The sequence below is a fragment of the Vipera berus genome, assembly GCF_964194415.1.
Source record: "Vipera berus genome assembly, chromosome: 1".
NCBI lineage: Eukaryota > Metazoa > Chordata > Lepidosauria > Squamata > Viperidae > Vipera > Vipera berus.
The window spans coordinates 249640347-249657064 of record NC_138202.1 but is presented as its reverse complement, the minus strand read 5'-3'; the positions used below and the strand labels follow the sequence as shown (position 1 = coordinate 249657064).

General features: G+C 37.2%; 1 protein-coding gene across 1 annotated transcript in view; it reads left to right on the top strand.

Annotated features, from left to right (window-relative positions):
- The window catches only part of ASCC3 (activating signal cointegrator 1 complex subunit 3), a 231550-nt gene that overhangs the window by 146159 nt on the left and 68673 nt on the right, over nt 1-16718 (top strand). Inside the window, exons 33-36 of the mRNA XM_081312640.1 lie at nt 970-1102; nt 1884-2009; nt 14213-14324; nt 14520-14654. Of these exons, the coding sequence (XP_081168766.1) occupies nt 970-1102; nt 1884-2009; nt 14213-14324; nt 14520-14654 (506 nt within the window). The remainder of the gene's footprint in view (nt 1-969; nt 1103-1883; nt 2010-14212; nt 14325-14519; nt 14655-16718) is intronic.

Here is a 16718-nt window from a genome sequence, read left to right as displayed (position 1 = left end):
GTATAGTCACAAATTGAAAAGGACTGTATTACTCTTAAGAAAGATTAAATGAATCCTTGCTCCTGAAAATGAAAGAGAACTAAGGTAAATTACATATGCCACATGATTTGTTCAGATTTTTCAGTAGTAACAGGATCATAATTCTCTTAATTCTTTATTTTAAAGAAAATCAGAGAATTTACAAAAATGTATTATTTATCTTCACTTCTCACCCATTAAGCAATATAACGGGTTTGTTTTAAAAGTTAAAAATAATGCTTTCAATAGAATATAAGTAATATCATTAGAGTTGGAAATAGTAACTTTATCCCTGTGAATTACAAAAAGGAAATAGGGTGACATAGATATGTAAGTTATGTAGCTGATATGGTACAGAAGCTACAATCAGAATAATTCATTTATGTATATAAGGTTCCAAAGAATAACATACACAGTTTAAAAGATCTCAAATCATGCCTGGGATTTTATGTTTGTTTCCTTGTTCTATCTAGTACTTATCAGAGATGTGAAATTATAATGTCTAAAACATCTTTCTATGGCATTTGAAATCTTGGAGACAATATTTCCAGTCCCCATTATTTTTTTTACCTTTTATGAAACAAAATTTCACACTTAGCATGTGGGATTATGTTGTTGGATATTTCATATAAGCAGTTGAAGCTTATTTTAACTTCCTTTTTATAAATAACTGGAAATAATTTTTTAATGTTTGTTTTTTAAAAAAAATGGTTAAAGGTTTATATTTTTTTCTAATATAAACAGCATTTTTCTAATATAACAGCATTTCTAAGCAGAATGCAACATTTAAAAAGGCATTATTGTATAAGCAAAATAAATGCAATACATGACTCTTAAGTAATATTGCTGTGTTTAAAAATACTACTTGGTGTTTCTGAAAATCTACTATCTCAAAAGAGTGAGTGTGAGAGAGAGAATCTGTCCTATGTTATTACTGTTTCACTTTTGTAGATGTTCTTCAGATGATGGGACGTGCTGGTCGACCTCAGTTTGATGATCAAGGCAAAGCAGTGATTCTGGTTCATGACATCAAGAAAGACTTTTATAAAAAATTCCTTTATGAGCCTTTTCCAGTAGAATCCAGGTATAAGAGGAACATATATTGTTTTAATATGAATCTATAATATTCCATTAGTAATTATATTTTCTATGCCTGCATACTGAACATTGACTGGCCAAAATCATAAAATCTTCGGGATCATTTTTCCCCTTCCAGATGGATTTCTTTCATAGATCTTCAACTTAAATGATCAAACTGTTACCAAATAAATCTATATCAAGTTTTAATTATATGTCTCCAGTGTGGGGTATATATGTATGTACGTATGTATTTTTCTAATGTATAGATAAATAATTATATCTGTAATGAAATCTGGGTTTATTCTCTTTCTTTCTATGTGTGTTCATGCATAAATATATCAGGTCTTGTTTTTAGAAGTTAGAGAATCTTAATGGTAGATGGATGTCACAGTGTATATCAGAAGAACTAAAATAGTAAAATAGTAATATTATTTACAACCAACAGTGTTCTTTTAAAGTATCTATATTTTGATGGCTCAGCAGTTTTACAATGGGAATTAATTCTGTGGTTTTCTATTCATAGCTTCCAAATAAGAAAATAAAAAGATCTTCCTTCAAAATAATTTTGCATTTGTGCACTCAATTGTGCTAGAATAGCAGACTCCTAGTACAGAAATCTAAAATATCTAGTAGGTTAACTAATATCTGTAATCAGATTAAACTAAAGCCAGGTATTAAAACTGTTTATCTGCTAAATGCAATTTTGTGGATTTTTGTAACAACATTTCAAATATAAATTATCTCAAGAAAGATGGTATACTATTTGTTTGCTTATTTTTGTTCAGTTTACTGGAAGTTCTGTCTGATCACTTAAATGCTGAAATTGCAGCTGGAACTATAACTTCAAAGCAAGATGCAATGGATTATATCACCTGGACCTATTTTTTCCGCCGTCTTATTATGAATCCCAGGTAAGCTATTACATTCTTCGTCCCCCATCTGAAGTGCCAAATGAAAGACAAGAATTCATGCTATTTATCTGGTACGTGCAAAACACATTGTTCTTCCTATGAACCGTACTGTTCTGGGGACAGTTTTGCAGTTTCTAGATACAGATCCTCCAAACCAAAATCAGTTCACAGAGTTCTATTATGGAAACTAGCTTGTTTTGGGACTGGTCTACCTCCAGATCCTTCAATCACTTCCAGTTCAGAGGATTTGTTTCTAGAAACCATTGAATCATGTTGGCAATAGCATGCCCTGCAAAAAATTCCAGGATTTTCCAACACATTTCTCATCAATCATCTCTACCAGGGATCTCCAAATTTGGCAACTTGGTAACACCCATGTATATGTATATGTGTGCCGCGTAACAGAGTGAGCGCCTGTTACTCGTCCCAGCTTCTGCCAACCTAGCAGTTCGAAAGCACGTAAAAATGCAAGTAGAAAAATAGGGACCACTACAGTGGGAAGGTAACAGCGTTCCGTGCGCCTTTGGCGTCGAGGTCGGGGTGTTTAGGGTAACTCACTCCCTTCTTAACCAGGAGGTGAGGGAGGAACCCTTGCAGGGTCAAGCCGAGGAGTTTAGTCGATTTCTGTCGGACAAAATCGCTCGGATCCGGACCGGTTTGGACTCCGACTGGGCAGAGTCTGACGAAGAGGATACGGGCGGCCTTGTCGATTTAATCTGGGAAGAGTTCGATCCTGTGACTCCTGAAGAAGTGGACAAGATCATGGGGAAGCTGAGCTCCACCACGTGTTTGTTGGACCTGTGCCCCTCCTGGCTGACTTATGCAGCCCGGGATGGGACACGAGGCTGGCTCCAGGCAGTGATTACGGCCTCTCTGAGTCAGGGTAGCTTTCCCGCCGCCTTGAAGGAGGCGGTGGTGAGACCCCTCCTCAAGAAGCCTGCCTTGGACCCAGCAATTTTAAACAACTATCGTCCGGTCTCCAACCTTCGCTTTTTGGCGAAGGTTGTTGAGAGCGTGGTGGCGCAGCAGCTCCCTTTGTTCTTGGATGAAGCTGATTACCTAGACCCGTACCAATCGGGTTTCAGGCCCGGGTACAGCACGGAGACGGCATTGGTCGCGCTGGTGAATGATCTCTAGCGGGCTCGGGACAGAGGTTGCTCCTCTGTCCTAGTCCTTTTAGACCTCTCAGCGGCTTTTGATACCATCGACCATGGTATCCTGCTGCGACGTCTCAGAGGGTTAGGAGTGGGAGGCACAGTTCTCCAGTGGTTCTCCTCTTACCTTCTGGGACGTTCGCAGTCGGTGTTGGCAGGGGGGCAGAGATCGACCTTGAGACCTCTCATTTGTGGAGTCCCTCAGGGATCGGTTCTCTCGCCTCTCCTGTTCAACATCTATATGAAGCCGCTGGGTGAGATCATTCGTGGTTTTGGAGTTGGGTGTTCTGTACCAGCCTGCTACCGGCCTTGCAGAAAGGCAACCCCTGTACAAACGGCAGAGGCTGGAGAGCGTCTGAGGCTGGAAAACGTCTGCCAAGATTTATTACACAAACAAGCAACAAAACATGAAACAAAATACCGGAACTTTGATCCTCAAACGGAGCGGTTGCTTTCAGCAACCAGCCCTTCCCCAAACACTCCCTTTATTAGAGTTCAGGGCGTGGTCTCCCTGTGCCTCCTTCCGAGGAGTCCCACAGCCTTTCTCTGCTTGCTCCTGCTTGACTGCCTCCTGCGTCGGGCGTCCTTGAACAGGGCCAGCTGTGGGTCATCATCATCCGCACTGTCGGGCTCGCGCAGCTGAGAAGAGGGGCCTGGCTGGGGGCTCTGCGAAGCCTCCAAGCCATCATCAGCAAGTTTGTCTTCAACACCCTCCTCCTCCCCCTCGTCTGAGTCATCCGAGTCATCCGACCCGGCTGCCGGACCCACAGGCTGACCCTGAATCACAACATTGGGTATCACCAATATGCTGATGATACCCAACTTTTTATTTCTACCCCAAACCACCCCAGCGATGCCCTCGACGTGATGTCCCGTTGCCTGGAGGCGGTCCGGGTCTGGATGGGGAGGAACAGGCTTCGACTCAACCCTGACAAGACTGAGTGGCTGTTCGTGCCGGCATCCCGGGAAATTCCGATTATTCCATCATTGGCCATGGGGGGTGAGCTATTACCCCCCGTAGATAGGGCTCGCAACTTGGGGGTCCTTCTACATTCACAGCTCTCTTTGGAAGAGCATATTGGAGCTGTGACTAGGGGGGCCTTTGCCCAGGTTCGCCTGGTGCGCCAGTTGCGGCCCTATCTAGACCGGGATGCCTTGCGTACAGTCACTCATGCGCTCGTGACCTCTCGTCTGGACTACTGTAATGCTCTCTACATGGGGCTGCCCTTGAGGTCCACCCGGAGACTTCAGCTGGTGCAGAATGCAGCCGCGCGAGTTGTCTTGGGGGTTTCCCAATACTCCCATGTTACACCTTTGCTCCGCGAGCTGCATTGGCTACCGGTTGCTCTCCGGGTGAGGTTCAAGGTCTTAGTGATGACTTACAAAGCCCTTCATGGCATGGGTCCGGATTACCTACGGCAACACCTGCAGCCGGCATCAACTTCCCTCCGTCCAGTGCGCTCCCACAGAGAGGGCCTCCTTAGGGTGCCGCCGATCAAAGAATGCCGATTGGTGGCCCCCAGGTGGAGAGCGTTCTCTGTGGGCACGCCAGACCTTTGGAACCGCTTATCGGTTGAGCTCCGGATGGCCCCCGACCTTCGCTCCTTCCGGCGCGATCTTAAAACCTTCTTTTTCAAACAAGCTGGCCTGGTCTGATGGGATGGGGTTGGGTTTTTATAAATAGCTCTAATTTTAAGATGTATTAATTATTATGGGCATAATGGTTTAATCGCTTTTAATTTTTGTATTCGGTTTTTTACTATGTATTGCCCTGTTCACCGCCCTGAGTCCCTAGGGAGAAGGGCGGTATACAAATTAAATTATTAAATTAAATTAAATTAGTCATGCCGGCCACATGACCACGGAGACGTCCTCGGACAAGCGCTGGCTCTTCGGCTTTGAAACGGAGATGAGCACCGGCCCCTAGAGTTGAAAACGACTAGCACGCATGTGCGGGGGAACCTTTACATACATACATATATACATACACACACACATATATATATATATATACTGCTATCAGTTTATGCTGTCTTGATTTCAGTAGAATATAATCAATTCTTTCATTAAATATTCAGTTCCACTTTAGTACTTTTTAATTTTCCATATGGGACTTAATTGTTAGAACAAAGGCAAGGATAGTGTGTCTTTTGTTATAGAATTGCCAGTCTGTTGTTTAGAATCCCTAGGGCTGTGCACATTTTTCAAGTGATTCAGAAGAAGTAACGCAGCACCTCTTTGATGTTTATTATAGAAACTTGACTTCTTTCAGCCTTCTGCACAAGCCTTTAAAAAAAAAAGGATGCCACTAGTTTAAGGAATCTATTTGGTAGAATTAATATGATATTTAAAGCAGAAGACTTGCACGGGAACCTGGAAAGGGTTGGGCAACTCTAATGAAGAGAGTTGCTGCTTTTGTGTGATGTTCAAACATTTTCCCCCAAATCATTATCAAACTATGCACAAGCTTATCATTCTTGAGAATTGTCTGAAGGTTCAATTTATAGCCCACAGGAAATGAGCATAATGGCTTCTACTCTCTCTGAATTGGCAGCATCATTCTAATGAGCAGAAGCCAATTATGTGTTTTGTTAAATAGAAACAGTGCCCTAAACCTTTGGAACAGATCTTGAGGGTGTACATCAAGTCTCAAGAGAAAGAAAAACAATCCCTGTTGAGCAGATGGATGTCTACCTATTGAATTTAAAATATGTCACAGAACTTATTATCTAAAAAGACTTAATATTTATAATTAGGGGGGATCAATGTTCAGTAAGGAACACAGTGGCTCAGTGGGTTAGGACGCTGAGTTTGTCGATCAGAAGGTCGGCAGTTTGGCGGGTCGAGTGAGCGCCTGTTACTCGTCCCAGCTTCTGCCAACCTAGCAGTTCAAAAGCACGTAAAAATGCAAGTAGAAAAATAGGGACCACTACGGTGGGAAGGTAACAGCGCTCCGTGCGTTTTTGGCGTCTAGTCATGCTGGCCACATGACCACCGAGACGTCCACGGACAAGTGCTGGCTCTTTGGCTTTGAAACGGAGATGAGCACCGGCCCCTAGAGTTGGAAACGACTAGCACGTGTGTGCGGGGGAACCTTACCTTTACCTTTACAGTGTTCAGTCTTTCCGGCAATCAGTTCCTAGATAGTTTTCGTCCATTGCTTTGCTTTTTTTCTATCTTGATTCAGACTTTCCAAAGATCTATTCCATCCTCTTATCCATTTAATATAGTATTTTCCAGTCTGAATCTCCTTCAGCTGGGTGGGCTTCAGCTCCCTGAATTCCTCAGCCAGCATGGCCATTAAGTAGTAAATATTTGTGTCTGTGTGTGTTTGTGCGTGCGCACATGCATATTTACATACACACTCATATGCATATACAGTACATATACACTGGTCTGCTTATGTTGCACAAGCTTCTATGTCTGTTTTGTCAAAAAATTCTTTTGTTTAATTCTTAGTCAAAACAGAACTGCTCGCTTCAATAGAAAGCCTTCCCAATTATAAGTATAATTAACCATTTATAGGACCCAGAATATAAAGTCTAGATATGAATCTTTCTTAGCAGTTGTACAGAGCCTATCAGGGATGTAAAAACATATATAAGTAGCGATTTTATCGGGCAGAGCAGTCCATAAGTCAGTTTAGGCATGCTTCAGAGTAATAATTCTCACACTAATGCTTTGCTTTCCAGCTTTTCCTGGCATACTAACCAGCTAGTTAGTTTCATTCTCTGCTATCTTATCATGCTATATTAAGGACCTATATGAATTTGACATAAAGGATAAAATGCTTGTTACAGTGAATATTCCATGCATATCTTGCTATGTTCATATGTAGTCATCCGGTGTGCAAGCCAATTTTCATGTAGTTTTAAATGTCACCAATTGCTAAAATCTAAGATGCAAATCTAAGTAACAAATGAGCTAAAACACTAGAAAGAGTGTTTGACAGAGTGAATAGATAGAATTCAAGGACTTCATCCATTGCCACCATCCTAATTACGGAAGGAATGAGCTAGTAGAGACACAGACCCCATAATGTGTTTTAAGTATTCTCTCTCCCATCCCTTCTTTAACAGTTGAGCTCTAGATAAATAGCTGTCCTCTAGAATTAAACAATCATATGTGCTAGTAAATGGAATGTTAGGCATTCCTCTTCGTTGTTCTCAGTCATTTGGATCTGGCAGAGTAACACCATGGCAAATGCCATTAATTTTAATGGGACTCAATTTCTTTATAAATGTACTTAAGATCACAGTATTGTCAACACTTCCTTTTTCCCTTTTTGCTAATGCTTCTTAATACTTGTTTTAAAAATGAAAATTATGTCAAGTTATAGAAAAAACAAAGACATTATATGCAGAGAACTTTTTTTAATGTGCGCCATTATCTGAACATGCCATAACTTACCCACCCCGCTTTCTTCCCTGAAGAATTTTTTGGCTGGAGCATAATACCCTCTGTGTAGTCACACACTAGTGTAGGAGAAGAAACCAGAGAAAACATCATGTATAATAATTATCTTTGGATGTAAAGAAAAGAGTCTTGTTTTGGCAATCAAAACTCCTCTCTAATTTCTTCAATTTAAGAAAGATGTAAAAAAATGAAAAATGATAAGGCAGCAAATTCATTTGCAAACATTGATAGTGACAATTTAATACTAAACTTATTGTCAGAAAGATGTATTAATCTTTCTGTTTTTGTCCTTTCTATTTATTACTTCTGGGATTCAGCTAGAGCTCTCCTTTTAAAAAGGTAACCAAGCTAAAGTCCAATAGACGTTTCCACTGGAATGGGAAAATATTTTTCCATGTTCCTTTTCCACTTCTGCCTAACATCTCTTATGGCTATTTGGATGGTCTCCCAATACTTCAGAGCCTCTTTGAGTGCAGCATAAGGAGCTGTACAGTTGTGCAGCATAATTGTTGTTTAAGTATCATTCTGTAGTTATATGAGATATTTTATGAAAGCAAAAATACAATAGGAAAGTAATTTTTACTATCATCTCTGGCCAAAATTCTACAAGTCAACAAATAATTAAAATAACTAAACAATTTCTGCTTCAAATAAAATAAGGACAGTTTTATATATAAACTTATATCTAAATCATTGAGGCCTTCAAAGCATGTCTGGTTTTCCAGACAACCTAACAAATTGTATTGGTCAGATAAAAGTAACTCTATAGTTTGGTTCCATTTTGATTACTAGTCAAAAAAAATGATAATAATGGCCATTCGATGTATTAATGGCAGAAATCTCTTTTCTCTTGTAAATGAAATAGCTCTCCAGGGAGTGCCAATTTCCTACCCATTGAGGCGTGTTGAACCACAACTCATGGATTAGATACAGAAAAGACATTGGGTCATCTCCCCAGTGTTTCATCTATCAAGGCTATCCTTATAGCATATTTTGTCCAAGCATCCTATCTCTGGCCTGAGGTTAAACTAATTTTTATCAATAGTGTCACCTAAACTGAATGATATTGAAAATGTTTAAATGAATAAAATGGGACACCATTTGTTAAGATAGCTGTTTACGTTGTTTATATGAGATTTCTAAGCTTCAAGAAATTTACAATAATAATGAACTAGGTTCTTGTGGGATTTTTTTTCTCCACAACATTCTTTGAATGGAAGCAGATTTTTTTTAAAAAAAAATTCTGGAACCTGCTTTCATTATCTGTGTCATTGCTTCTACCATATAATCTGAACATTAAAAAGCATGGTGTTTTGTAACAAATGACTTACTGGCCTGACAGTTTTAGCAGCGCCATTTCAAGGCTGATGAAAAATTTCCCAGGGAAATTGTGGATCAGGTTTACATAAACTAAACAGGAAGCTATTGCCACCATCATCCACATTAAACCCAAAATGGTCTTTGTAACTTCATCTACATTTTATGTCTCTGCATGTCTCTGTTTCTCAGCTGATGAAATTCCAGCCTTGTTTATATAAGAAAAAATAGTTCTTTTTGTGTGTGCAAGTATGTGTGAAAGGGTTATTTTGGATAGTGCTGTTTTAGTGGTTTGTTTTTGTTGTCATCTGTTATTTCAGGGCCAGTCAGGGGAAAAAGGTAGCTGTTTTAGTGTTTTGATTATTTAAACCTTACACACTTAGTAAATTTTTATGGTACCTTGGAGTTTGTTATTGCATTGTTCCCCAATGGGCAACTAATGGAAGTTACCCTGTCTAGTCCATGTGCTAGATGCTGTTAGTATAAAACTGCCTTTGACTTTCACACCTCTCAGGGGACGAGTAATTGTTGTGTTCAAACAGCCTGTAATTGTGATCCCGCTGGCTTTCTCAGTACGCTTCTGGCTATTAGAATCATTAAACAACTCAGCACCTGTTAACAGCATTGTAAATATTCAACCTTGCTTGTGTGCAGGTTGAGCAGAATATAGGAGAAAGCTTACAGAGCCCAGCCTCATAAATTAAAGCTCCTGACAAGTCAATTATTGTGAAACTGGGTTTCACTGAGAAATAAATGAAATGGGGTGCTGACAAAAAAGGAGGGCTGTCTGTTTGCAGCAGAGGGGAAATAATGACTAGATGATTCAATGCAGGGACCATGAAACTGCATTGTTTTTATTCTTTATCTTCAATTAAATAGTTAGATAATACAGTTACCCAGAAAAGGGGGAGGGTGATATATAGCATAGCTTTATGCAGCTTTGAACATATGAACATTTAAAGTGCACAAAAGTGATAATAGTAGGGTGGATAATCTTTCTAGCTGGATTCCTGTTTGACAGGATGGAAGTTTGTTTTTTTAAAACAAAACAAAACCTGTGTTAACTTGGAAATCTAGTGCATGTTTATGCAAAAGTAAGCCCTACTGAGTATAAATGGTATAACTCATAGGTTTGTTTAGTGTCATGGTCAAAGAATTAAATCTAGCTTTTACTCTTCACCCTCACACTTGCCCAACTCTATTCTAAAGAGTCCCTCTAAATTGGCAGAGTAGACCTGGGGGAAAGTTCTACTTATTTGCCTATGTTATAGTGTTTGAATAAAACCTTGGAAAAGTTTGATTCAGTTGGATTTCCTCCTGGCACTTTAATTTTTTCTCTTCAAGTTAGGAAACTAGAAGATTTGTCCAAGGATTTCTATGTACTCATCAGTCTGTTTAATTCTATTTAAAAGAATGTTATTCTATTACATGGTTCATTATTTGTTTTGTAGCCTTGCAGTTTTCAGATGAGGATGGCATGATATATTGCTCCACTATAATGTTCATAATTTTAGTTGTATATGTACTGAATTAGTCAAATGCAATTGAATATTATGATATAAATTTATCTTCCATTGCAATTAACACCTCTCCCTGACACTGTTGAAATTTAAACGAAGTATTAGCAGAAATTAATCTCAAAATTACATGGGCGTATATATAAGGAGAATGTTATTTTTTGTATAGAGGATCAAATCATAATATGTTCAAAGATTACTACTTAATCTATAGAGTACAAAGTATTCAGTGTATAGTGTTTCAGTCTTGATAGCAAATTTATTTCAGAATCAGTTGCCTTGAATTTAATGGATTTAATTTCTGAAAAATCATAAATAGAATTGTATTGCAAACATAGATTTGTTTAAAAGCATGTGTACAAATATTATGATGAGTGTAGATAATACTTGTATTAATGTCCCATAAATGTACAATATTGACAGCATCTGCTCATAAAATTTTCTTTAAAGCACAAAGGTGCCCCAGAAGTAATCACTCCAGTTGGCATAACAGTTTGATTCATGAATTGCTTTAAGCCATAATCTAGTCGGTTTGATTTTGGTTTAGCATATTGAACAATCCAGATTTATAATGTGATTTACAAACAATGAGTTATGAACAAGCACATTGTGTGAATTTAGGAGATTTATTTTAATTTAATGAACCACAGTTTAGCATAGCATCTGTATTCAGTTATAATCTGAGAAGAAATATAAGGAAAACAATTGATAATAGTCTGAAAGGAAAGAATCCTTAATATTCCATTTGGTGTATGAAGTAGAATTTCATCTTTGGAGCATAACAGTTATTTTTAAAAATTTCTCATGTGAACCAGCTAAACTCAATTTTAGCTAGCCTTGTATATCACTGAATATTTAATGTTCATTGAAAAGTAACACAAAATTAAATAATTAAGATCTTTATAATGTTTAATTTCTCATTGGATCATGACTTCCTAAAATGATAAGTTAGAATAAAATGTATGTTCTGTTTTGTAGCTTCAGTTAAAATATAGTGTGTCATTTTAATGGTTGTCCAAAATGTATATATCAGCAATTTTTAGAGTAATTTCCAGAATAATAATCACTAAAGTATGACTACACTGTCACAAGGCTATCATGATTACACGATTCATTACTGTTCATGTGGCTATAGTTATGAATGCCATTCAGTTTTAAGCAACATCCTTGTGATTCATGATTAAAAACACAGTTCATAATCTGTCTCCTTATATGTAAATGGATTGTTTCCCTGAAAAAACTAAATATGTTCTTACAGTTATCTTGAACAAAAGTAAAAAAATCCATCCCTTTCCTTGGCCATAGTCTCAGTCTCCCAAAGGAAACGATCTAACAATGCTAAATGCTAGAATTGTTCAACTGCAGTTTTTTTAGTAGATGTTATTTTCAAGATGCAAGACTATTTTATCATCCTACATCAAGAATTTTATCAAGACTTTTTTTGGGGAGGGGGAGATAAAATATATAACAGTAAGATAAAATGGCAGAAGTTGTAAGCTTCTGAGGAAAGTGAATGACAACAAATTCACAGAAGTGGGGAAACACGGTAGAAATATGAAATGCATCAGCCATAGTAGTTTAGTGCATAATAATATATAGAGATATTTATATGAAAGTATTAAGGTAGTGTGTGAAATCTGGGAGCCAAGCATTTATAAAAGATCTTTCTTATGTAAAATTTGTTTCCAAACTACATATTGATATATCAAATGCATGCTGTAACCTTTCATAAAATAACTGTTATACATGTCCCCTCAAATATATTTGTTGTTGTTGTTAGCTGCGAAGTCGTGTCCGACCCATCGCGACCCCATGGACAACGTTCCTCCAGGCCTTCCTGTCCTCTACCATCTTCTGGAGTCCATCTAAGCTCACGCCTACTGCTTCAGTGACTCCATCCAGCCACCTCATTCTCTGTCGTCCCCTTCTTCTATTTCAAATATATACCTTATAGCAAATTGGGCAGTAAATAGCAAATTGGGCAGTAAATACATTCTTTGATAGCTAAAGGAAGCCACTTGGAGCTAAAAGAAACTACTTACATTGGGCAACAAGCATAAACTGATATATTTGAACGGTGTTTATTCTCAAAATATTTTGCTAAGTTTTATCCAAATGGTGCTCTTGTAACAGGGAACACAAACAATACAAATTCAGAATAAAAATAATTGGGAATACATAATCTACAGTATTTGACACGTGCATTTTAGTAAAACATACACATCTAAAGTAATAAAGACATTTATGGAAAAATCACTATGAATGTACAGCAAGACACAAAGACAGGAAAGTACTGAAGTATCCACTATTGAGGAGTGGATTGTGAAGATGGCAGAACTTGCAAAGATGGCAAAACTGACCTGCTTAATGAGGGACAATAAAAGACTAGAAAGCTTTTATGGACTTTTACTAGAATTGGATAAAAGTTAACTGAAGATTTCTGGCTTTGCTGATTAAAAGAGGTTGAATATGGGAAGAAGGGAACCTATAATGTAGTTCTAAAGGGGAAGAAACGGTAAAAGTTTGTTTGCAACTGTAAATAAGATCCAAAGCTGCTGCTAATTTTTTTTTACTTTTTTCTCTTTCTCTTTTAATGTATTTCTAGCACTTTTACCTTTTTTCTTTCATATATTTGATTTCATTTATCTTTTAATTATGTAAAACTCTCAATAAAATTATAAAAAGATTGTTATGAATGGTACTGATCATTTTGTGTTTTCGTAGTTGTTGAAAATCCACATAGAGTGATAACCAGAAAGCATCCATATATCTCTGTCAGTTGTAATATAGCTTTACAATGAAATGATCATATTGTAAAATGTATTTATTTGATTCATTTATTTATTTTTTCTACTGGCTTTTTTATTTTTATACACTAAAGGCAGCAAATATAATTAATAACTCTTTCCTCCTCCTATTTTTCCAACAACAACCTGAGAAATGCTTTGGGTTGAGAGTGACTGGTTCAAAATCCCCCAACTGATTTTCATGCCTAAGGTGGAACGCTGATTAACTGATTTTTATCCCATCCTTATTTTTGTTCAACTCAAGACAATGTACAGTGCATACATAATACAGGTAGTCCTCAACTTAACAACAATTCATTTAGTGACCATTCAAAGTTACAACAGAACTGAAAAAGTGACTTACAACCATTTGTCATACTTACGACCATTGCAGCATCTCCATGGTCATGTGATCAAAATTCAGATGCTTGGCGACTGACTCATATTTATGACACTTGTATTGTCCCGGGGTCATGTGATCATTTTTTGTAACCTTCTGATAAGCAGTCAATGAAGAAGCCAGATTCAAACCTGTGTTACTAACTTAACAACTGCAGTGATTCATTTAACAACTGGCAAGAAAGGTCGTAAAATGAGGTAAAACTCATTTTAATTAGTAACAGAACTTTTGGCTCAATTTTATCCAATTTGTAGTTCGAGGACTACCTATATTCCTGCCTCCTATTTTCCTCACAAAAACTCTATGAAGTGGGTTGAAGTAAGAAAAAAATGACTGACTCAAAGTCACCCAGTTGGGTCTCATACCTAGAACTCCCAGTTTCGATCCAGCAAATTAAGGGAAAATAGAAGTTCTTGTCCTTTTATCTCCATTATATTCCCTTAAGCATTCTAAATTACAGTATGGGAAATGTAATATTTAATTGCCCACCGATTTACACCTAAAACGAATGACATTCCACACTGCATGTACATGTTGGGCAGTGTTACATTATATTGTTATTTGCATATCAACAATATTTATTTTTAAATCTGTCCTATTTTCATTTATGCAGTTACTATAACTTGGACGATGTGAGCCACGATAACATGAACAAATTTCTTTCCAACCTTGTTGAGAAATCCCTTCTTGAGCTGGAATACTCCTTCTGCATTAAAATTGGAGAGGTAAGGTTAATTTATATTTCATCCAACAGTTTAAGAAAAGAATTGTGTGTGTGTGTTATATATAAATAATACAAATCTCAACACAATGCAATTTATGCACCTCTGATATAATACTGTCTAAAATGTGTTTAACTCCTCTCATGTACACTCTGCATTACTTCTATATCCAATGTGTATTTTTTAAATGTCTAATAGGATGACCGTAGTATTGAACCTCTGACGTATGGCCGCATTGCTTCTTATTACTATTTGAAGCATCCAACCATCAAAATGTTCAAGGAGCGCTTAAAACCTGAGTGTGGTGTGAAAGAACTGCTCTCTATTCTGACAGTAAGTTATTTCATTTTATTAATTAGGAAAGTACTCTCCCCTACTGCATTGGTATAATGGACAAAATAGGATATTTGCTATAATCTTTCTGAGATCTTAAATTATCAGAAGTGACATAGCAAAAGCTATGAAGGCAGGTCATTGGGAATTCATCCATTACTTTATAACTAGATTTCAGCAATGTATAAAATTTCCATCTGCATCATACAAAATATATGAATATATTTGGAAGCATTGTAGTACCTGGTTGACCAGTTGTTAAAATACAATTTTGCAGACAAACTCTGCCCACAGCCTGGAGTTTGATTCTGACTGGTTCAAGATTGACTCAGCCTTCTATCCTTCTGAGCTCATTAAAATGAGGACCCAGATTGTTGAGGGCAATATGCTGACATTGTATATCACCCAGAGAGTGCTGTAAACCACAATGGGGTGGTATATAAGCCTGAGCTATTGCTATTGCTACCTCTTTTTCTCTCATTAAACCAAGAATTGTTTGAATAATGTTTGGGATCTTCAGACTGAATAATATAAAAATTACACATATTAGCTACATTTAATATTTATGTTTATTAACTTTCAGACAAGAGTAATAGAACTACTTTTGTAGGAATCAAAAATCTTCTTCCCAGCAAAATTTTATACATACTGTAAGCAGCTCTTGTTTTTTTTTAAAATACCAATTTCGATTTTATTCTATTTTTTAAAGAAAGATGTCATACTACTGAATATAATTAAAAATTGTGCTGGAAGATTGGAGTGCTTTCATGGTTTAAATTTTAAACTTTGTCTATGCCAGCTTAATGTGTTGTCTGGCAGCCTTAGGCAGCTGTTAGGAGAAATGGAGTACATTTTTATTCAGTAGTGTAATTTTTATTATAAAAAAGAGAGAGGCAAATATATTGGCCAGCATCCAGAGAGCTACTTTGAACACACCCAGAGAAATTATTAGTGTGGTGGTTTTTTTTGAACAGTAAAACTCCCTTTTCCTGTTGCTAATTGTTTTTGAAAGTTACCTCAATTTCCAACCAAATGGATTTTATTTTTAAATCAGAAATCCAGAATGTCCTTGGTCCTATAGAACTAGATATAAAGTGATTGGAGCCAGACCATTGATAAAATAATGGATCGTTACCCTATTCCTAACTTTTATCTCCCTTTTTCCTCACTGTGACATGAATTTATCTTAAGTACATCTCCTAGCGTCAGCTCTTCAAGGCAGAACAGACTAGGAAACCAGTCATGCCTGCTAATGTTACTTTTATTATAGGGTTACAGTAACGGAATCTTACAACTCTAAATGTGCTTTCTTCCCCCCTTTCCCTTTATTTTCCTGAGAACTAGGGATATTCCTACTCGGATTGCAGTTCTGTCCCAAACTCAGATTTCTTTTAGCTGCCTTTTTGTCTTCATAGTGGCTCTTCTTTCAGTTCCCTTAAGGATATTATTCCTTCTTCCCGTTACACTTGTTGTCATTGCGAACCAACAAAGAATCAGTTACTTGCCCTCTGTCTATTTTGTCCTTTATGTGCCACATAGATTTACAGAGAATTGGAGCTCTTAAGAATGAGCCAAAGTAAGGGCTGGTTATGTGATCCATCCAAAATATGTGCAGTAGTGTTTAGATCAAGTCAGTCAATCAATACCTAAAAATGTTATAGGCATTAGCTAAATTTAACAATAGAAACACATGGTTAAAAAAAATTAAGAAAATGAATTAGAGTATAGAAGTGTTCAACATCTAAGTATATTTACCCATATTATACAGCTTTATTATTATTATTATTATTATTATTATTATTATTATTATTATTATTATTAAACTTTTATTCATAAAACATGAAACTCAGTCAACTGAACACTCAAATTGACTGGCACTAATGTTTGACACGGGTTGCTGCCAGCATCCTAGTTATCAACCAGGTATCTCCGTAAAATGTAAGATGTTCCGAGTAGCGCAGTTTTTTGTAGCTTTGCTGGAGTTATTGCAGGAAGCTGCAAATTCTTGATGTATTTTGCAAAGTTTTTGGACATAGTTCCCAGTGCCCCGATGACAATGGGTAT